Here is a 23,350-nt window from a genome sequence, read left to right on the forward strand (position 1 = left end):
TGCAGGACTCACAGATATCAGAGTCCAGGTGTTGGGTTCAAGATGGTTGGAGCTTTCTGTCCCTGAGGCTCTAGTCAGGAGGCCAGCCAACTAGCTGCTGGAGTCACTCTGGTGGTCCTCGGTTCAACTGATGCAGGTTCAGTCCTTCTCACCCAGGCAAGAGGGCAACAGACAGCAGGTCAGCATAGTGGGGCGGCGGTCTTTCAAAGCAGCAGTCCAGCGGAGTGATAGTCCTTTCAGCAGCACAGCAATCCTTTTTACTGGCAGAGTCTTCCACTGGTCCAGAAGTGTACTCAAGAGTTGGGTCTAAAGGTCTAATATATATACTGGTGCTCACTTTGGAGTTGGAGAAGCTTTTAGAGAGAGGCTTCTGAGGTGCTTGGAATTTCCTATCTCCCTGAACTGGCCCCACAGTGTCTAGGGTCACAATAGACCAGTGTCAAACCCTTTGTGAGAGTGTTCAGGCAGTGCCTTTGTGATATGCAAGTGTGGTAGATGACAGCACTTCCCCATATCCACTGAGAGTGGCCCGTCCTACCAACACATAGCTTCCCTTTGCCTCACAGTCTGGGAGCAATACACAAAGACCAATTGCCAGCTACACCTACTCATGTGACCCAGGATCAGGCTGCAGGGCAAATGGTTAGAACAAAAAAATAACAACTTTGTAAAAGCGCCAATTTCAGAATTATGATTACAAATCTGACTTCACCATTAAAGAGGACTTTTAATTCCAATTCTATAGACACCAAACGTGACCTGCTACCTGCTCCTAATTGAATGTCATCACTTATTAAATGTAATAAGTTAACCCAATGTTATCCTATGGGAGAGGTAGATCTTGTAGTAGTGAACGATTGTTTCACTACCAGGACATGTAAAACTTAAAAGTACCCGTTCCACCACATTTAAATACACTGCACCCTCCCTTTCTCGGCTGTGTAGTGCCTACCCTGGGGGTGACTTACAGGATTAAAAAATGGAGGTTAGAGTCTGGCAAAAGGTTTATTTTGCCGGGTCAAAATGGCAGTTCAAAACTGAAAACACATGCTGCAATGGCAGGCCTGAGACATGCTTAGAGGGCTACTTAAGAGGGGGGCACAATCATTGCCGCAGGACCACTAGTAGTAGCATTTAATTAACAGGACCTGGGCATCTGTAGTACCATTTTCCTTGGAACTTACAAGTAAATTAAATAGACAATTGGGTGTAAGACAATACTTTAATGTTTTAAGGAGAGAACACAAGCACTGTAGCACTAGGTAACAGTGGTAAAGTGCACAGAGTCATAAAAGGCAACACAAATAAGTTCAGAAAACAGGAGGGTGAAGGCAAAAGTTTAGGGATGACACTGCAGAAAGGGCCAAGTCCAACACTGGAGCTGAAACTTGTTGACCTAGGCAAAGCAGTGAGGGAGGTTCCATAATATCTACAACCCCCACTCTTTTTAGGTCTTGCGCCTAGCGTTGCAGTGATCAGCACTGCTCACGCAGCAAGAGACTTCTTATAGGCGGTTTAAAAACCAACCTACGAATCGCACACACTTGTGCGTGTGCTTTTCCTTTTGGCCCACGATATTGGCCTTTGCGTACGTCTTTTTAACAAAGACAGCACGCAATTGGCCAAAGGCGGACGCATTGCTCCACCCATGGCCTATTGGTGTCGGTTACCCGCACTGCCACCATATGGTTTCAATTATCGTGCCCAAACACGGGTGCGATAATTGACACCACATGTCTTGCTGTGGTGCGCGCACCACCCATTCTTATTTGTACCAGCTCTTCACATATGTGAAGGTTCCCTCCAAATTCGCGAGCTGCCGCAATGGCTCCTTCTGCATGTGCTCATGTTTTTAGTCCTGTTATGTGGATGGCTGCTAATAATGCCCGATGCAATTGAAGCCCGAGTTCAGTATGCCCCGGCTCCCTCAACAATACTCCGGCTGCCACAGATGATGCTCCCCACTCCTCATGTTTGTCACAGCCTTCAATTAATTAATTAATTGACAAAGCTAATTTTCTTTTCCAGCACATGAGCAGCTACTTTAAGGAAGTTGAAATGTTGGTCACTGAGTCCCGGCATGCCTTCTTTGTGGAGGTGCATAGGGATACAACCACGCAGGCCCCTGCCCTCCACGTACCCAATGCTCCAAGTCCTCCGAGTTCGTAGGCCTTGAGGCAATTAATTTCGGAGCTACCAAGCGCTTGCATTCTCTTACTCAGAGCATGTGGCATAACAGTAATGTGCTGAGCTGTGCCGGTGTGCGGCGTGATTCCAGGGGAGGTGGGATCATCACCCCCACACTAGTGATGTTCTGAGGGGGTCCTTGTGACTCAAATAGTGCACGTACTGTATTATCCCCATCCCCCCCCTCGTTAGTAGCATTGTGGGCTGTAAGTTTGTGAGACTGGGGGTGGGCATTGTGGTCTGTAGGTTTGTGAGACTTGAGGCGAGGGGGGAGCATTGTGGTAGGTGTGTTTGTGAGACGATGAGCGGGCAAGCTCGAGCTGACCAGTATATTGTCACACACACTCGTTTGCCCTGTTTTTCCTCCAGCGTGCGTGCCTTGTGGTTCGCTTGTTCTTTTCAGCGGGTTCCAGTTTTTCTGGCCATGCTTGTCCAAGGGGCGGGCCAGCCCGTAGGAAGGGGGAGGGTTACAGATGTAAACAGAGATCGCTGTACCCTCACCCCAGCCCGACTTCAGGGAACTGAACCAGAACAAGCCAGGAGGGGCTGCCTAAAAATTGGCCCTCCTTTGGGACCGCCCCTGACGGCCACAGCCCCCAGTGAAGTTAGGACACTCCAGGCGCTGAACCTCGTGTTGAGGGAGGGCAACACGTCCATGGGGGTAGCCAAGGCTAATGGCGGCATACAGTACTCTCGACGTTGAGGTCACATTCAAGGTATTCACAGCCACGCAGGTCTCACTCTGTTCACTACACCCACAGCCACGCGGGTCTCACTCGGTTCATAACACTCACAGCCATGTGGGTCCCAGAGTTACCCTTCTCAGATGGGGTCTCAAGATGTTCACAGCCACGTGGGTCTCACTCTGTTCACTAGACTCACAGACACGTGGGTCTTTCTATATTCACTCCACTTACAGACACATGGGTCTCATTCTGTTCACTGCATTCACAGCCATCCGGATCTCCTTCTGTCTGGTGCATTCAGACTTGTGAGTCTCTGCACTCATGTGCACGCGGGACTCCCTCTGTTCACTGCACACACAAACGTTTGGGTCTCACTCGGTTCTCTACACTCGTGGGCATAGTTCATTCCACTCACTGCCGTGTGTGTCTCATTCTGATCACTGTGACTGCACTCACAGCACGTGGCCCCCCTCTGGCCCTGCACTCACAGCACGTGGCCCCCCTCTGGTCACAGCACTCACAGCACGTGAATCACCTCTGGTCACTGCACTCACAGCACGTGGTCCACTTCTGGTCCCTGCACCCACAGCACGTGGCTCTCCCTCTGTTCACTGCCCTCCGAGCCGTGTGGGTCTCCCTCACCTCAGTGCCCTCGCAGCCATTTGGGTCCCACTATCTTCACTCAGTTCATAATTATGTGAGTCTCACTTTGTTCACTCTCACTTCTGTACGTCTCACTTTATTCAATTCATGCAGACATGAGGGACTCACTGTGTTGACTCCATACACAACCATGTGGGCCCCCCCACTATTCACTGCCCTTACAGACATTCTGATTACTGCCCGACTGACATGAGGGTCTCATTATGTTCACTGCCCTGACAGACACTTGGGTCATCTTCTATTAGCTAACCTAACAGATGTGATTGTCTCTCTCATTCTGTACACTGCCCTGAAAGACACTTGGGTCACCTTCTGTTAGATACCCTCACAGACAAGTTGGTCTCTCTCATTCTGTTCCCTGACCTAACAGACACTTGGGTCACCTTTTATTAGCTAACTTCACAGACATGAGGGTCTCTCTCATTCTGTTCACTGCCCTTACAGACACTTGGGTCACCTTCTGTTAGATACCCTCACAGACAAGTTGGTCTCTCTCATTCTGTTCCCTGCCCTAACAGACACTTGGGTCACCTTTTATTAGCTAACTTCACAGACATGAGGGTCTCTCTCATTCTGTTCACTGCCCTTACAGACACTTGGGTCACCTTCTGTTAGATACCCTCGCAGACGTGATTGTGTCTCTCATTCTGTTCACTGCCCTTACAAACACTTGGGTCACCTTCTGTTAGATACCCTCACAGAGGTCATTGTCTCTCTCATTCTGTTCCCTGCCCTAACAGACCCTTGGGTCACCTTTTATTAGCTAACTTCACAGACATGAGGGTCTCTCTCATTCTGTTCACTGCCCTTACAGACACTTGGGTCACCTTCTGTTAGATACCCTCACAGACGTGATTGTCTCTCTCATTCTGTTCACTGCCCTGACAGACACTTGGGTCACCTTCTGTTAGATACCCTCACAGATGTGATTGTCTCTCTCATTCTGTTCATTGCCCTGACAGACACTTGGGCCACCTTCTGTTAGCTAACCTCACAGTATAAGCTATTAGTATTGTAAATGACAATGCCTTTTATTTATGTTTTAAACCCCAAAACATAAATAAAAGGCATTGTCATTTACAATGCCAATAGCTCAAACTTGCGTGAATGTGAGACCTATTGCATTGCAAATGCTTGTTTTTATTTTATTCTTGTATGAGACATGACTGACTTATAATAGATTATCTTGAATTGTCCTGCCTCGAAATGATTTTAATCCACTTCTCACAACTCTCTACTCTCAACCAAAGCCCCTTCTAAAAAACAAAAAATGAGAAAGGGGTCAGGGGTCAGGGGTCAAGATGAGCCAGCCCTGCACCAGATATGTGTTCCTGAAGGTAAGTTTCTCTGTCCCTGATGGCATGAGGCCCCATTGCTGGGTATTAAGTACAAAGAGTTAATTTGTGACTTCTTCCTTGGGGTATGAAACTTAAGTTAAGAACTTGCAGTTGGAAAGTTCCCTCAGTTTGAATGTTATGAACTGGAGTTTGAAGGCACAAGGGACTAATCTTCCATAGCCAGTCTGTCTACGAAGAAAGCTCTGCTCTGTGATATATGATGGCAATATGTCTGTGATAAAGGCTGTTGGGCTTTACTCTAACTGGAATTTAAACCCTTTGAATCATATACCTGTGGCATGAAGGACTTGGATATGATTGAAAGTTCGAAGACAATTACGCCTTGATGTGGGGAAGCAAAACATTTGAGTAGATAAGGTGATGTTTCAGGATTAATCAAGATTGGATAATAATGGATCACTGCGACCTTGGTGTCAAACATGGAAAGATTGTTTCCACAGCCTTGAGGTATGTCCTGAGGTACATTCTTGGTGAGTGCCAGATCTATGATTTCAAAGAAGATTTTAAATATTCTCTCACAAGGAAACTTGCATGCCACAGAGTGGCCTTCCTCCTTTGCTCCACTGCCTTGTATCAGCCTATCATAAGCATGCAGCCCAATCATTGTCCTCAGGTGTCCTGGCCCACTTCCACCAGTGCTCTACTGTAGTTTTCGAATTTCAGGTTTCCATTTATATGTCACTAGAGATTTTAATTTCACTTTCTTCAATCTAAGAACTGCAACTTCACCCATGGCACTTGTATTATTGCATGAAGATCCATAACTAACCCTGTGGATCAGTTCTTATTTAGTGGTGTAACACATTTGTAAAATATCTCTTTACTGGCAGTTTTCAAACAGAGACAGGTTGCAATATTGACGAGGTAGTATGCAATCAAGGTAAGTGCCTTCCAGAAGACAGTGCTCCATGCATGCCATTTTTCTTATTCCCGTACACATCCTTCCCTGTATTATAAACAACCCGAGTCGCCCTATTCACATTGTGACATCTTCCTGTTCGGTCCTGTCACCCCACCCTAACATGTTCCCTTCCACACTTGACAAACCTATTAAGAAGTGGTATTGTGGAACAGTCAATTGCCGGCATCCCTCTCTAGCCTGAGAAATTAGCTGTAGGCTGCAATACCCTAAATATAAACTGTGAAAGCATCTATGCCAGTTAGAATCTAGCCAAGCAGAAGCCATAGAATCTAGCCAAGCAGAAGCCAATGATATAGTGTAACAGTAGAGGAATGCTCAAGGGGGGGGGGGGGGGTGTATCATCCTTGATGCACTGCTTAAATGCTTCGACTAGGGAATCCCTATCTTTGGCAATGGGGTGCTTGCATAAGCCTGCTCTCTTTTCCATGTGAAGGTGGACACTCTCGGATGACAGCCCGGGGACTGACATCCGGCCCCAGGACTGTACCAACGGTGAGATAGAGCCCTTCCAACGCATCATAGTATGATGCTTTAATAACAGTAGGGTCAGATCTAAGAATTTAGTCAAGGTCTTGTTAGGTTGGTCTGAGAGAAGAGGCCCAATACCAGTTACTCCAGGGAATTATTTAATCAACGTCCTTTAGCTTGGTAAAATAGATCAATGATCCCCACCCAATAGCCTGGAGTGGGGCAGGTTGCGTCTGGAGATCGGCACAGAGCAAAGATGCTCCTTGGTAGATCTTGGAGATGTGACATGGAGTAAGGTAAACCCTATTTAGGATGTTCAACTGGATATATTTCAAGTGTGAATTGCAAGACAGCCTATTGGGATATGATAAATTCCGTGCCACTCCAAATCATGCAATGGGTGCTATGTCACCCTTCCATTTTGCTTGAATGGCATTTCTGGCCTGATACCAGTGCTGGACATCTGCTTGATTAAGCCATCGGACAAAGATATTATGAGAAATATACCCGGCAGTCTTCAAATACATATGATGTCTGTTTACGACATTCAATTGGTATACAAAGAGATCTTTTTAATTCTTTTACAGGACCATGTTAAATCCCTGTTTTGTGACGATCTGAGGCATGTGTGATTGAGCGCTCAATCCCTTCCTGCACAAAAATAATCATCCCCGCAACACACGCACTCTTGCGATGGTGCAAATGTGCCTGCATTGGTGCTTGGCAACCCATTGTGCGCTGGCTCTGGGGAAAAGGACAGGAATGCTCCATATTCAATTGATATGGTGCATTCCTGTCCTTTTCTTTTGCCATAGGGCAGCGCAGCATCAATGCCTATACAAAGAGATTTTTGTACGGCCAAAAACCCATAAATAAGGCCCAGAATTTCTACTGATTTCAGGCCAGGATGCATATACCAGCTGGGGTTCCTCCGTTGTTGTGGTAGTGCCTTGAGATTGTGCTTGTCATAACACAAGCTGTGTCTTCATGTTTGCTAGGGTCAGCTGGTGCCTCTAAATGTTTAACTTGCTTGTATGACATTCGGTTTCTGGCTGTCAACGTAAGGTCTATAAAGACCTGGAATGCAGAACATATAGTGCCCTGGTCACCCTTGTGAGTCTTAGGAGTTCTGAGATAGCACCAAACGCAACTAGAAAGTCATGATTCGCTTGAAACATGACTTTGGTTTTATTATATATGCTGACAGTGTAAAGTCAATAGTAGGGAGTTGTTTCCTCACTCCTTCTAGACTTTGATTTGGCTATTTTGACTGTAACTTTCATTGAGTTCTACAGAAATTCTTCCATATTGGGCTGTTTAGAAGTGTATGACTGAAAATATTGACCAAATATTTGAATATATATTAGGTCGTATGTTAAGTCACTGCCTTCCTTTGCACATGTCATCAGTGATGTGATCTGTAAATCAAAGCATTACTGGTGGGTAAGGATTGGCTTCTGTTCACATTTGATGAATACTCGTATGGAGCAGTAGAGTAGCAGGATAGATTAACAACAGTGCAATATTTTCTGTCTCACTTATCTGCCTCATACTTGGAGCATACTGCCGTGGCTATTGAAGGGGGTGAATTCATTTTCAGAACTACTATTTTTGTTTCAATGTTAGATGCAAAGACATGGCACTTCCATAGGCAATACCTATACCCTTCTGTATACTAATATATTGATTTGGCTGTTTTTACAAACAAACATATATAGAGCATCCACATTTGAATTAAATACATAGATGTTTTATTTTTCATATGGAGCTCAACATGAATTAGTAGTATAATTCTCCAGGGGAAATTTTTCACCCCTACTAGTAGGTCCTACTCCTTGTTCCATAGAATTTAGGTGAATCTTGAATTTCATTTGTGAAGCTCCCATCTGCAAACAATAATTCATATTATGTCACATTATGAGATCTAATGAGTTAAAAAGTGTAAATTGGAGACAAATGTATAGAATGTATAGAAAATGAATAAAATAAAAATGTATATAATGTATATGTATGTAGATAAGTGTTAATATGACAGCATCTAGCTTTTGAAGGCCCACAGATCACTTAGGAGTTTGCGTAAGTGTAACAGACAGAGATATAACAAAGTATAAGGATAAAATAGAATGAAGTAAGTAGATAGACATGTGTATTACATACATCTGTACATAAGAGAGATACTAAAGTATTATTTTCTCATCATTTTTAGCCACGTTTACTATAGTAAAGAACAAAGCAGATTTCCTGAGGAAGGCGAACGGCCGAAACGCGTTGAAGGAATTAATTCTGCGTTTACATTAATTTTCAAATAGTGATTATGTGGTTTTTTAAAAAAACGGTTATTTATGTGAAAATCTCTTAATGTTTTGTATATGACAATGTCTTTGATAACAAAAAAAAGTAAAAGTATATATATGAATAAAAGCAAAATAAGATAAAAAAAGCTAAAAAACGGAAACTAAAAATAATCTAAAGAACAAAAAATAAATGACATCAATCATAAATCTATGGGTGAAGAATGATTTATTATAAATTGCATGTCTAAGTTACTCTCAGATTACCAGTACACTTAACCCGGTGTGCATATTCCCTTTTCCAAAAAACATTTTACCTTGCCAGGGTTCATCCTATTAGGCAGGGGCCCCATTTTTTCCTAAAAAGCTCAACATGAATTAATCATAACATGTATAGCTGCTTTCAATGGCATTCACTGGACATTTAAATTTCCATTGTCTGTGAGTTGAAATAAAGAGAAATAATTGGATGTAAAAATTGTTAAAGAAAATGTCAAACTAGCTGCTATGGTCCACAATAGAAAAGAGACCTGTGACTATTTTTACTACATGAGTCTAGCTTTCATCCTAGACATACTATTGACAGCATTCCATGTGAAGAATGTATACATGACAAATATAATTGTATTAAAAGCATATTACAAATTTAACATTAAAAATTGCATGTCTAAAAAAGGATGACTTGGATAAAGAACTATTCTTCATGGAACTTTGAAACAACAATCAACTGGTGAGCATAATCATTTGGGAGATTGATTACCAGGTATTCCGCTTAAGCTTTTACATTAAAGTAGATTGTCCAGAAACATTGACCTTGACTTGGGGATTATGTGCTTGCTGCAAATTTACTAGGAAAAGTTATAGTTAACTTTTCCACAGTCAAGATTTCATGGAATATATTGACAGGAAATGTACGCAATTTTACGACTCAAAATTAAATATGGCTGAAACGCATTTTTAAACATTTAAATTGTACATTGTGTTTCCCACATTAAGAAAAGTTGGGTTGAATTGGCTATTCCAATGTCACAGTTTGATTAATTTCAGATCCACATTTGCAGTATACATTTTCATCTGTCTTGTGGATTTCTATAGATGGGTATATTAATTAGAGAACTGAGAATCAGGGTGGATGAATACACAGGTGCCATGAGGGGAAGTGTAGTTAAGTCTCCAGTTGCGCTTGATTTTTTAGAAGCAGATGAGGGATTTAGTAGTAGTAGGAGAACCCCATTTTGAAATGTTGGTGAATGACAGCTCCCAGTATGTTCTTTATCTGTTTAATATATTCATTTGATGGAATAAATATGTTTTGTTTTTAGCTTGGTAGAGCCTGGAGTGGAGTAATTATGTGAGTGTGAGTGAAGTATTGCATTTGGAAGTACATAAAGTGTTTCTCTACATTTTTGGTATGGAAAAGGAGGCTGCTCTTGTGTTTCCCCAGCTTGATGTGGAAAGATCAGAAGTGTACAATAATGTATTTCAGAACTCTTAGAGGACTAATTTCAGTAAACAGTCACATAGATTTTTCACAAGTTGTAAACTCAAATTCACCTGTACATTTTAGGATTTAAGGTGTAAGTGCATTGATATGAATGTTTGGTTCAATGAGTCCAGGTGGTAAAATAAGTTGAGAGGTCTAATGCCTTCAAAAGTCAGAGATGGTAAAAATATAGTTGAACTTGGCAGCTATATGAGCTATCATATTATGTTTAAAGATAATAAGGCATTATCCGCATGGAGCGGTGCCTGTCATTGATAATAGTCTTGCTGTGTTTGCTCAAAATCTCACATCATAATCATGATTCTCTTTGAAATACGCTGCAGGCATTTCTCACCCATCTCTCGGAATTTCGACTCACGCTTAGAATATAGCGAGCTCAGAATTTCGAGGTATAACTATCAAGGACCAAAATATTGTGAAGGCAAGCACATATAAGTCTGTATAGGTTACTATTCTTAACTTCACATCTATGCACCTTTACAATGCATATATCTTCAGTGTATTTAGAAACTGAGTCAAGAATAGTAAATCAATACTTACCTACATACTTTTGTCAGTCAAATTAGTCAATAATCTTTATTTGGATATGCATTATCCATAAAAGTACAAACATACACATAATCACGTACATAGTCCATCATTATTAATAATAAAATCAATGTTTAAAATAATCAAATAAAATTTTACTAGATTATCCATATCTTTGATATCGACATTAAAGTGACAATGTGCAAAGTGCACTATTTCCCATTGAAGCAGCTAGGAATGAACAGGTTGTTAAATCTCAGATAAATTACGATTGGCAGCATCGGATAAAGTGCAAATGTGCATAGTGCAAGATATAAATGCAAGCAATACAAAAACTAATAAATACATATGGTGCAGCCTAATCCAAAAATTATCAATTCATAGAAGAACGTGAGAGGATGGCCATTTTCAGAAAGGTACACACTCGATATATCATATCATCATCTTTGAGCTGAAGAATAGTTTTGTATGCCACCTTAAAATCCGTTATGCCCTTGGCTCTAAAAAACGGTATCAGTAGCTGCATACTGTATTTTTGATAATAAGAACAAAAGAACAGAAAATGTAACATAGACTGTTTCCCTGGGTTGCCACATGGGCAGGACAAATTCTCAATATTAGGTTGATAACATATAGGGAAACACAACAGATACTTTATTGATCCTGATCTGAGACGAAAAAGAAGACTTCACTCCCAACGTGTAAAGTCTTTTAAAAGGTAACTAATAGGTAAACACGAAGGGGGTCCGCCCTCGCCTATCATTAAAATATATTGATTGACGGATACTTTGGCTGATTCCTGAGCATATCTTGCATCCCTATAGTGTTTATATAGAATTTTGAGGATGGTCTTTCCATCAATTCCATCTAATTGATCAGGATTGTTGAAGATATGATCAAGATTAACCTCAATCAAATTCGCCCGTACTTGGGCCAACCAGGGGATATCACTGCCCTTATCGCATTTTAGGCAATCAGCCAACATTTCCCTAGTCAAAGTGGCTGCTGGGTTTTTCCAAACCTTTAGCCAGAACTGGACGGGGCGAGACCTAATATAGTCCTCCAAGTAAGACATTCTTAGCTCCTTATGGCATACAAGGGTGGACGATGAAATTGGTAGACCCAGGAGCCTCCTACAAAATCTATTTTCCTCAACCTGAACACTTTTCAAGTTTATATGGCCCCAAATTTCAGCCCCATAAGTCATGATTGGTACACATTGTGTCCTATAGATTTTAAGTAGGGACAGTACCACCTCAATTCTTTTCGGTTTGGGGAGATTTAATACTGAGTTTATAGCTTTTAAAAATTTGGTACGCCCATAAGCCAAGTGTGGTGTCAAGGACCTATTGTCCGAGAATTGTAAGTCCAAATAAGGAAAAGTGCAGGTGCATATCAAAGAGTCATGGCCCAAAGAAATACTATTAATAGAACGTTTCTTAGGGCCACAACACATTATAAAAGATTTTTTTAAATTTGTGCAAAGATCCAAACTGTTCATAATATCTGCAAATCCCCTAACTAAAATTCTCAGAGGGTTTAGTGTTCGACCCATTAAAACAGCATCATCTGCATATAATAAGGCGGGCACTTTATTACCATTAATTATGGGGACGTCGGAGGTTTAGTTAGACAAAACATTATGAAGTTCATTAATATATAAAATAAATAAAAGTGGGGCGAGAACGCACCCTTGTCTAACACCTCTACCGACTACTATGTCTCCTGACACTGCTCTATCCATACTTATCCTTACCCGAGCCTTTAAGTCTCTATGCAGATATGCTAGAAAGTACACCAAATCTTTATCTAGTCCATAATCTAAAAGACGTTGCCAAAGCCTCGATCTATTAACAAAATCAAAAGCGGACAAGAGGTCCATAATTGCCAGGTAGAGAGGACAGTGTTGGGCGATGGTGTACTTCCCTATTATTAAATTAAGGTTCAAACACTGTTCCACAGTACCAAGGTGGCTGTGAAAACCCAGCTGACATTTATTTAATATATTTTCATCCCCTGCCCAGGTCCTGATCTTGTTAAATAAAACTCTCCCCAATATTTTAAGAGTGTTGTCGATTAGGGAGATAGGCCTATAGCAGCTTGGATCAGATCTAATTCCTTTTTTAAAAATGGGGATAATTACACAAGTTGACCATGTACTTGGAATTTCTATTGTGATTAAGTTGTTAAAAACATTTAGTAACAAAGGAGCCCAGAACTCTGGCTTAAATTTTATAAGGTCGATGGGCAGCCCGTCCGGGCCTGGGGCTTTATTTCCCGCACTCTGGAGTATTGCCTCCTCGACCTCGCTCAAAGACATTTGGATTTGAGTGGGCATAACATTTTCTACAATGTCTTCACATTGGGGCAGGGAAGCATATATTTTTGAGAAATGAACGACCCACACTTCACTAGTAATATTACAGCTTACGGGGGTGGATATATTTCCAAAAGGTCTCAGGGACTTAGTGGCAGACCAAAAATTGTTTGTATTATTAAGTTTAGCAGCGCAGGGCAGATTGTTCCAATATTCCTTTAAGACCGTGTCACGCCTAAATTTTATTACACTTTTATAATTATGCCTTAGAGTTCGGATAAATGTAGGGTCTCTAGGGGAAACTGATAAAGCTGCTCTAAGGTCCCTGTTAGCCCAAGAGCAGGTATTGTCAAACCACCTAGGATCAGATTTGTGTACGGCTGCCGGTCTAGAAATCAGTTCTTTAATGCCTGTGCATAATAGAATAAAAGCGGAAACTGCCTCTGGGTTGGGGTCTGCCAGGGTGAGACAAATCTCACAGAGAGAAGGATACGTTTTTACCATCTTCAGGAAAGTCTCCCTGCAATCCATACCCTTCCATTTAACTCTTAAGCTGTCAGTTGAGAGTTCTAAGTTTCCCGCTCCCAGTTCTCTTCTAATGTTAGGACGCAGGGCTACCCTTAATGAGACCACGATGGGATTGTGGTCTCCAAAGGTAGATGCACTGACCTCCGCCCCTAGTAAGTGATCTTGTAGTGAGGGGGATATAAAAACATAATCTATTGTTGAGGCTCGTCCTGAACCTCTATAGGTGGGAAGTGGGTTATCAATAGTATTTATGGCTGCAATATCCATCACATTTAAAAGACTGCAATTTGATAGGTGATCGAATAGCTCATAACCTCTCTTACATGGATTATGTGGGGTGAACTGGGGTAAACTCCCAGTAATTCCTACTCCTATCTTTGCGTTGAAATCACCCCCCACGTATAACCCTGCCAGTTTGTACTTTCCCAGCAAAAATAATGAAGCAAATGGAAGCACCACATGTATAAATCAGAACTTGAAAGTTAACATTCCCAGAGGGAATTTATTTAACTCTACCACCTGAGGCAATACTGACCCATATTGATAAACCCCCCGATAGTCTGCCATATTTAGAATTAGGGGGAATAATGTTAAAACACTCATACCCTTCAAAGTATGGCGCTTTAGCTGCCCAGGTTTCTTGAAACATAAGGATATCAAATTTAGTTATCATATTTGCCCAGTCTTCTATGTTTAATTTTGAGACCAAGCCTGCCACATTCCATCTCAGCACCTTCAATGTTGGATCAGAACAATCAATTAGTTGGGTCTGTTTCACCCCGGGGCTATTGATAGGAATCTCCTCCAATCCTACATACTTTTATTTCATGATATTTTGGTCCTCTATATTAAGACCTACAACTCCCATCCCTTTAGTGGACAACCTCAGCTGTATAGTCTGTTGGTATCCTAACACCTGCCTCGGACCTCTATGGAAACGAGGCACAGGTGTGAGTGTAAGGAGCTTTCTTATGCCTTTGAATAACATACATCTGCAGCTGCAAAAGTATGCTTATTACTATGATATTGCACACTCCAGAAATTGATTTTTTAACTTAGCCACATTAGACATCCACTCCATCTTGAATTCAGCATGTGACTGTGTGTTTTCATTTCTTCTCTCTCTACATTCATCAAAATGTGCACAAGTGAAAGGCTTTGTGAAACAAGTCAAGTCATATGTTTTACTTGGAGAACTCAGCTGTCCTCCAAATGTAACTGTTCAAGGTACATTCGTTCTTCCTGCCTGAGACTCAGAGGACCTATTCATTTCAGAAGTTCTGCATTGTTTGTCCATAACAGACTTTGTATTTTTACATTCGATGAAATTAGGGCAGAAGAAGACTCATTATTATTCATTTAGGGGATGGTATTTGGTAATGTTGCTTTTTATTCTGAACAAAGATTGGTTGAGCCTATGTAACACTTTGATCACCTTATGCGGACAGTCTGATATTTACTGTGTATTTTCTCTTACAAAAAGGGAGGTCATATGAAGCAAAGTCAGAACCTTCTCTCTCAACCTAGGAAGCCAGACTTTACGATTCTGTTATTTGCTTTGCCCGTCTTTTAGCGATGTTTCTATCATCCTTGCATTTTGTCTAGGAGGCTTTAAACCTACTCATGCTGCATTAATGCAACGTGCCTGATTATTATGGACCGACTATCCATAATTTTTGCTTTCAAATATGCTTCTAACTCAAGAAGACCTATTCTTTGATTATACTATTTCATTTATTGACAATTATGATCTATTTGGGGCACAATACCTCAGGTACTGCTGAGGATAGCATCACCCCCCAATCTTGAGTAGGCACTTTGGGCCTCATTATGATTTCAGTCAGGGTTGCTTCTGTCCGACATCATTGAGTTTCGGATCCAACCGACCTCAGGTCGGCGGTCTGAAACTGCAATTACGATGTGACCATACATAGTGCAGCCGCAAACTCCCATTTCCCTATGGAAGCTTGTGCAGCGGTCAGTAACCGGGTGCAGCACAAGCGCCTATAGAGAAATGGGGGGTACTGTAAATCCCTGCACCATGTAGCAAGCACCGTGAGGTGCAGGGATTTACAGGGGGGGGCACTGTGGTGCCTCTCTGCACCATAATTGGAGGCAGCGGAAGGAGTGGGCCGTACTAGGGCCACCCAAAGTCGCTTTACGGCAGGCTTTCCATGTCATAAAGCCCGACATGCAAAGCCTGTCATAAACTGACATCATAACCCCGACAGCGAAATGCCATCCGTTAGGGATTATGATCGGTTTCCTACTAGATGACGGGTTCCTCAAGTCCGTCAGAAGCCAGTCGGGTTGACTAACCAGTTTAAACTCCGACTGCCTTCAAAGAAATAAGGCGGTCGGAGTTTAAACCATGGATGTTAGTTGGAAAGCTCCCGGCCAGCGGTTGGAGGCTTTCCAACCGAAATTCAAATGAGGCCCTTTATCTTTTATTTTAGCAGATTATCAAAGATAGTCTCAACATAAGTAATAATGCTTCATACTGTGGTTCTTAATACATTAATACCGGCTTGGAAACTGTTGTTGTAAGGGCACATATGGATGACACCTAAACTGAGTGAGAAACTGGAAAAATCGGTATACTTTTTAATTGTTCTGCCTATCAGGGATTGTAAACAACCCTACAACGTGTTTGTTGTGCCATTCATCAATTTAATGTTGATTTCCCCTTAACATAAAATGAGATTAGTTATGTTTGTAATGAGATTTATACTCAAATGGGACATTTTGTTGGGATGATTTTATTCCGAGTCCAAATAAATATGATGCTGTGTCTTTCCAGTATAAACAGCTGATGAATTGAAAGAACTTAATTCTAAAGGTAAAATAAATATTGTTGTACAACTTTCCACACAAAGACAAATTTCTGGGGTGGTTAAAACATAGAAATCCAGGCCATCTATCGACTTAGATGAGAGCCTGTTATCCTCTTCAGATTACCTTATAGCATCATCTGCCCTTTGAGGAGGTGTGCAGATGTAGGTAGCCAAACCCTACTGTTATGATTAATATTATGTTATCAGCATGTGTACAGTGCCTTCTAACATTAGTATTGCACTGCTGCACTTTGTTAATATGGATGTCCTTTCATACGGTTCTGGTCACTCGATTGATAGGTTGGGTATGTTGTTGGGCTGTCTATGGTTAATAGAGTTGCTAAGTGTTTAGTAATGGCTTGTGTTGGTTAATGCGAAAGTAAAATGTGATCCTAAGTGCAAATACATTAAGGGAGGTACCAACTCCAAGCAGCTATGAGGTGTGGTGTGCAGCACCGGCTCCTCGCGCCATTTTAAAACACACAGATGTGTTTCCAGGAATACAAGAGGTTTACGACCAGCACTAATGGAAATGAAGGAGTCAGCATCCATGGTAATGTATTCATCACTGCACGTCAGTTTTATGCTACTCACCAGAAGTACGGCCCACACCACGAACCGCTTCAGAATGCTGCTCGGCTGCTTCCGGTACAGCAGGATGATCTTACCGGCCTGCAGGTGGGGACACAAAAAAAGGAAGCCTTGTGACACGAGGCAAGAAAGCATGTACTTTTTTTTTTACAGGTTTAAAAAAAGATATTATAGCCTGTGGAACTACTGCTTGAAGGAAATATTAAACCCCAGCGGTATATGTGGTTACGAACTTTGCTATTTTTCTCTTTAAAACATTCTCTCTGTTTCTGAATAAATAGGCATTAAGTCAAGGCTTTCTGTCTATTTCACCACACTAAGGGCGCGCATCACGCCTTCTTAACATTGCGGCGGGCGGTGAATTCAGCAGCACCCGCCGCAATGGTAAAAATGCATGTTGTGCATTTGCATGCACAAAATGGCAGGCACCGCGCGATGCCTGCTGCATTGTGCTTGCTAATGCAGGGGGGTACCATAGGTACCCCCCATGTGCACCCCCAACTTCCTGGGGGCCTACAACAGGCCCCCAAATTGTGAACTCTGCATGCCTTTCCGTGGCACGAACACCGCCACGGAAAGGCTACTCTCTGCCTGCATACTAATATGGATGGCGGAGTCTATCAGACACAGCCTCCATATTAAATCCTTTTCGTCTGCCAGGGTTCCCACCACCATACTAATATAGTGGGGTGAATGGGTGGCGGGTGGGGTAGGATGTAGGTTAGATCGCCACTGCCATGCGGGCGATCTGCCCTACATCTCAATGGATCCCTAAGAACCTGATCTGATTACAAGTTGTGAGGAATGAAATTCTGTGTGGAATTCTACTTTGCACAATTATATGTTGACTGAATTTCCTGCATCTGTATTTTATACATGCGGGACACTGGCCAGAAATGTCAGCTTGTAAAGATGCTTTGAGAAAGGGCTGTAGTTCTGGCCCCCACCTGATCTTCAGCCAAGGAACGCTGCCAGGTGATATCATATTTCCCCCTTTCCTCCGCTCCCGAACATCTTCCTCTCCCTATCCCGCACACTTACCCTCACAAAAATGTTCTACCTCCCTAAGGTAGATAGTAAATGACTGTGTTAAACCCCAAGGAATCTAGTATTTCATGACAAATTAAATCTGGAAATCTGATTTCACAGTTATTCCCCATTCTGTGTGGGTCTAAATTATTATTGCAGGAAATTACTGCAGAGATGTCAGCCAGCATTAGTGTTAGTGCAAGGAATTTTGTATTGCTCGTAATCGGATCCTAAGAGGGATTTTACTCAATATGGCCGTTTTGCATACTCCCAAATATATAAGTGCAAATAATAAAGAGGATCTTGTATCTGAGCACATATAACTAATTCTGTAAATGGTTGAGATATGCAGGTCATTGTACTTCTGTCCAACTGTTCATGCAGCAATACAATTGGTGCTCGAATTCCTCGCCCTTATCCGCATCGTGTGGCATGCTTCATCAAAGCGTCCATAGTCTAGCACTGGGGGAGGTACCCGTGGTTGACAGTTGTTATATCTTCTCTCTTATCCTACTGTGGTTCCTTATGACAGACTATGAACAATAAAACTATTCTGACACCAGAATATCAAGTCAAAATGTTTTCTACAAAAATATAAAGTTTACATACTTTGTAAGAAAACTGTCAAAATATTAATTTAACAATATTGTGGAACAGCATAGTGCCATAAAAAGGTAAGTATATACAAATATTTTAATATATATATACCATTATCTGTAACATATTTAAAATTTTAATATGAAAAAAATCATTTTAATTAGTGATATAAATTAACAATTTAAATATATATTCTCCCAAAAATATAAAAACAGCAATTACAATATGTAAAAAACCTTACATAAATATATTAACAATAATTTAGAAAGTAAAAATTACCAAATATATATATATATATATATATATATATATATATATATATATATAAAACATCTTTTACCCCGAATCCGGTACACCGTTTGCGATTACAATGCGGTCATTACAACGACCACGTTGTAACAACGCATGCCATTACTCCACAAGTCAGAACAACGACTTGCGGAGGGGTCAGAAGGTGTTGGATTTTCAGTGCTTAGATTTACTTTTCCCACTCCAATCTAAAAAGCAGTAGAGAAAGTGTTGTTCTTCAAAGGATTATATTTACTTTCCAGTCCAACCCAAACAACAGTAGGAAGAATGCTAAACTTTGGAGAGATTGGTTTACTATTTCCACTCCAAAGTAAGCAAATCATCGAAAACATTGAAGTTTGGACGGGTTAGATTTATTATTCCTACTCCAATCTAAGCAATAGTAGGGACAGTGTTGGACTATGTATGGGTTAGATTTACTATTCCCATTTTATTCTAAGCTACAGTAGGGATAGTATTGGACTCATAGAGGTTATATTTACTATTCCCACTCCAATTCAAGCAAAAGTTGGGGAAGTGCTGAGCTTTGGAGGAGTTAGATTTACTATTCCAATTACTAATCATTATTTAAAAAAATATAAATACCTTAAAGCATACAAATATTAAAACATTTTTAAAATAAATAAATATCTACATCATAAATAAAAAACAAAATGCAAATGTACAAAAATAGTTCAACACATTAAAAACAAAATAAACAAATTTAAAAGAAGTATATTTCACTCCCAAATAAATCATATACAAACCCCCCAAAAAATGTAAATAAATTATAGATCAAATGATAATAACATTAAGGGCCTAATTATGAGTACGGTGGGTGTCGGCACTGCCATACTTGTGGATCAAGAATCCAGTGGTCTTCTACTGGCATGAGTAATCTGGCGGTGCCACTGCCGGGACTGCCAAACATATTCTGAGTTGCCTTTTCACCGCTCTTTTCATAGCAGTGAGCTCACCTTGCAAAAGGTGGCAGAGAGGCAACAAAGGGGGACCTATCATGGGCCCCTGCCAGATCTGTGCCTGGGGGTGCATAGAGGGGGAGCACATGTTGTGCCCCCTTGTAATTGCATCCCTGTTCCTGCGCAATGTAGCATGCATACCACACTGTGTAGGAATGTGCTGCAGGCGCTGTCATGGGGGCGGGCTGCATGTTAGGCTCTCCTGCCCACAGCCTCAGCACTACCCGCCCAACCTGGACTACAATCATATTCCGAAACGTGGGCTCATTACAGCTTTGGTGGTCGTCCAGCGGACGGCGCAGTGGCGGCACTGCTGGAGGACCGCCAAGTAATTAGGCCCCAAAAGAGTAATAAAATGAAACAAATAAATTAAAACAAATATTAAGTATAAAATGAATTTGTAAAATGTTTATCATTAAATACACATCAATTAATTAAAAGTTCATTAAAATACTATTAATAATTGGCATAAAAAATCAATTAAATTAGTTACATAATTAATTGTCAAGTAAATATTTAATTCCCATAAAAATGTATATAGAAAAAAATATATATATAATTAAAACAACTTCCCATCCTATTTCCCTACTATCAACCTACTACTAAATTATGAATCAGTAATTATACAGTGAAAAAAATATAATTACACACTAAAAATCACAAAATATACTTAAATAACAGTTTATCAATTAAATAATTTACATACATTTTTAAATGATATAATACATTAATGTAAATATAGTTTGAAATAAAAAAATATCATTTAAATAACTTGTCACCATATTGCACCACAAACCCAAGAATGTACTACTAAATTATAAATTACTCATTACAAGTAAAAACAAAAATAATTATTCATTAATTCTTACAAAATATACAAAACACAATTATTATAATAATGATCATTGCTAAAATTAACAAAATATTTTAAATTAACTTATACACATGATATCTAATACAATTATATTAAAGCAAACTGTATTATATGCATCATTATTTAATAAAATATTACATACATTAAATATTCTCTGTTCCTGGATATTTCTGACTTGATATTCTTGTAATGCTGCATTTTTAGACACACCATTTGTTCCATTCACCTCTCATGTACCAAAACTATATGTGCCTAAACACATTGGCCCCTATCACAATGTCGGTTGGAGTTGTCTCCGACGACACTGTCTTGGTGTGGGAACCGACTGACCGTAGGTTGCCAGTTCCAAACACCATATTTCGATTCGACCGCACATGTTTCGGTCGTAAACTGCCATTTCTCTATGGGAGTTGGAGCGGTGGGCAGAAACTGCCCGCAGCACAAGCTTCCATAAAAAATGGGAGTTTCTGTAAATCCCTGCACCATTTGGCAGGCATCTCACTCTCCCTGCCTCACCGTGCAGTGATTTACAAGGGGCACCATAGATGAACCCTTGGCCCCCAACCGGAGGCTGCAGGGAGCAGGGGGCCCTGCTAGAGGCCCCCAAAGTCGCTTTCTGACAGGCTTTCCATGTCGGAAAGCCCGAAATGGAAAGACTTTTAGAAACCGACATCATAATCGCGACGGCATTTCCGCCGGCCGCATGGGATTATGGTGGGTTTCCGACTGGCCGACGGGCTCCATGAGCCTGTCGCAATCCAGCCGGAATGACCAGCCGGTTTGAATTCTGATCACCTTAATCCTAATAAGGCGGTTGGAATTCAAATCAAGGATGTCGATGAGAGGCTTTTCGACCAACATCCAAATGAAGGCCAATATTGTGTATTCCTATGCAAAATTAAAAAAAGTTTGAGGAGTTGCAACACACAATGTATTAATGTTCCCTTCTACATTATTCAAAAAGCAGAGACATGCTAGTTTCTACATTTCATGGTGTAAGATGCAGCGCAGTTATTTTATGCGGTCACAAAAATAGTGTCTCATCTTATTCACCATCTTTTAGTCTTATGCATGACTTCCTTCTGATTAGCTTAAGATCTGTGAAAATCTTGCATTGTTGCAGTGTTCAGGCATTGCTTATCATTTACTTTTTCTGTTTGAAGAAATACGCTCATGGAGCATCCTGTTCCCACACACCATTAGTTGGCAAACGTAGTGGGAACAGGAACTCTCATACAGTTATAGAAGACAAGAAATAAGACATAATATGACAAATGGCAGAGACTTAATCTTGGTGGATTGTGTGAGGTACACCACTACATAGTGCAACTAGCACATGTATCAGTCACAATAAGTATAGCAAAAAAAGTAATGTTATTATTTTATAATGTTATGATTTACAGTAAGAAAATATGGTTAGTAACTTCATGAAGTGTTAGACTCTGGCAAGCATCTCAGTTACTCTTTAACCATCAAATTCAAAGAAGTTTATTGTGGATCAATTAACATTACAACAAAAACAATTCATCAAAATATATGCAAATTGTCTCACGTTGTCTATAAATAAATATAAATGTGTATATATATATTCACTTAAAAAACCATAGGTTTCAGGCCTTTATAGTTAGGAATTAGCATTTAAAAAAACATTGAAATTGCTCCTATATGGTTAGTTGTACTAAGGAGTAGTTTCTGTCCTGTAACTCCAGTTCTGTAGTAGGGGTATCTCTGTTATAGTCATAATCTAGTGAATAGTCCCGCCCATGTGCGTGGACCCCGGAGCAATCAAAAATAATCTCTTAAGCTGTCAAAACATGCAGACCTGCATAGACACTTAAGAGAGAATTTAAAGACAGATAATGCAGCCTATATCCACAGGCTACACTGTCCAATACTTCAACTGGAAATTCCACCAAAAACCACAACAGCACAGCCTGTCCAGGGTTTTCCACAGAGAAAAACCTTGCTTTTAACAGCAAAACCCTCTGGAATGATAGAGAGGAAGGAGTAGACAGACAAGCCCCATAGGCTGCCATTATGTGGCTCAAAACAGGATACTGTGCCTTTAAGAGAACTTTCCAGAAGCCTCACAGTATCCCAGAATGCAGTGCAGGTCCCTTTCACCTTCAGTTCTTTTTGAAGGCGTAACACGCCAGACCTGTAGCATTCCTTACATGAATATCTCTCTCCACCGGGGAGGAGGGCGGGCGCTTATGACTATAACAGAGATACCCCTACTACAGAACTGGAGTTACAGGACAGAAACTACTCCTTCTGTAGTAGGGGATCTCTGTGTATAGTCATAATCTAGTGAATAGAATGGCAAGCCCATCCCCACACCAAAGCGGCGGTGGAGAAACGAGAAATAACACCACTATTGTGCGAACAAATTTCGCAGCGAAGCCTGCCCAACCTGAGCATCTGCCCTGGTATCAGTGTCCAGACAGTAATGCTTAGCCAAGGTATGGACCGTCTTCCAAGTGGCGGCCTTGCAGATTTCTGCAATCGGAACATTAAGCAGCAAAGCAGTCGTGGCAGCTTTGCCCCTGGTGGAATGAGCCTTAGGTTTACCTCCTAAGGTCTTATTAGTCTGTTGGTAACACAATAGTGTACAGGACACAATCCACCTAGAGATGGACTGTTTTGAGGTAGCAAGACCGGTCCAGACTGATCCATAATTGACAAACAATTGATCTGAACCACGA

The 23,350-nt window shown here is 41.0% G+C and overlaps 1 protein-coding gene across 1 annotated transcript in view; it reads right to left on the bottom strand.

Annotated features, from left to right (window-relative positions):
- Positions 1 to 23,350, bottom strand: part of LOC147711708 (heparan-alpha-glucosaminide N-acetyltransferase-like) — a 1,547,073-nt gene that overhangs the window by 160,961 nt on the left and 1,362,762 nt on the right. The window contains exon 15 of the mRNA XM_086920225.1: positions 16,881 to 16,958. Within this exon, the coding sequence (XP_086776351.1) occupies positions 16,881 to 16,958 (78 nt within the window). The remainder of the gene's footprint in view (positions 1 to 16,880; positions 16,959 to 23,350) is intronic.

The sequence above is a fragment of the Lissotriton vulgaris genome, chromosome 5 (assembly GCF_964263255.1).
Source record: "Lissotriton vulgaris chromosome 5, aLisVul1.2, whole genome shotgun sequence".
Taxonomy (NCBI): Eukaryota; Metazoa; Chordata; class Amphibia; order Caudata; family Salamandridae; genus Lissotriton; species Lissotriton vulgaris.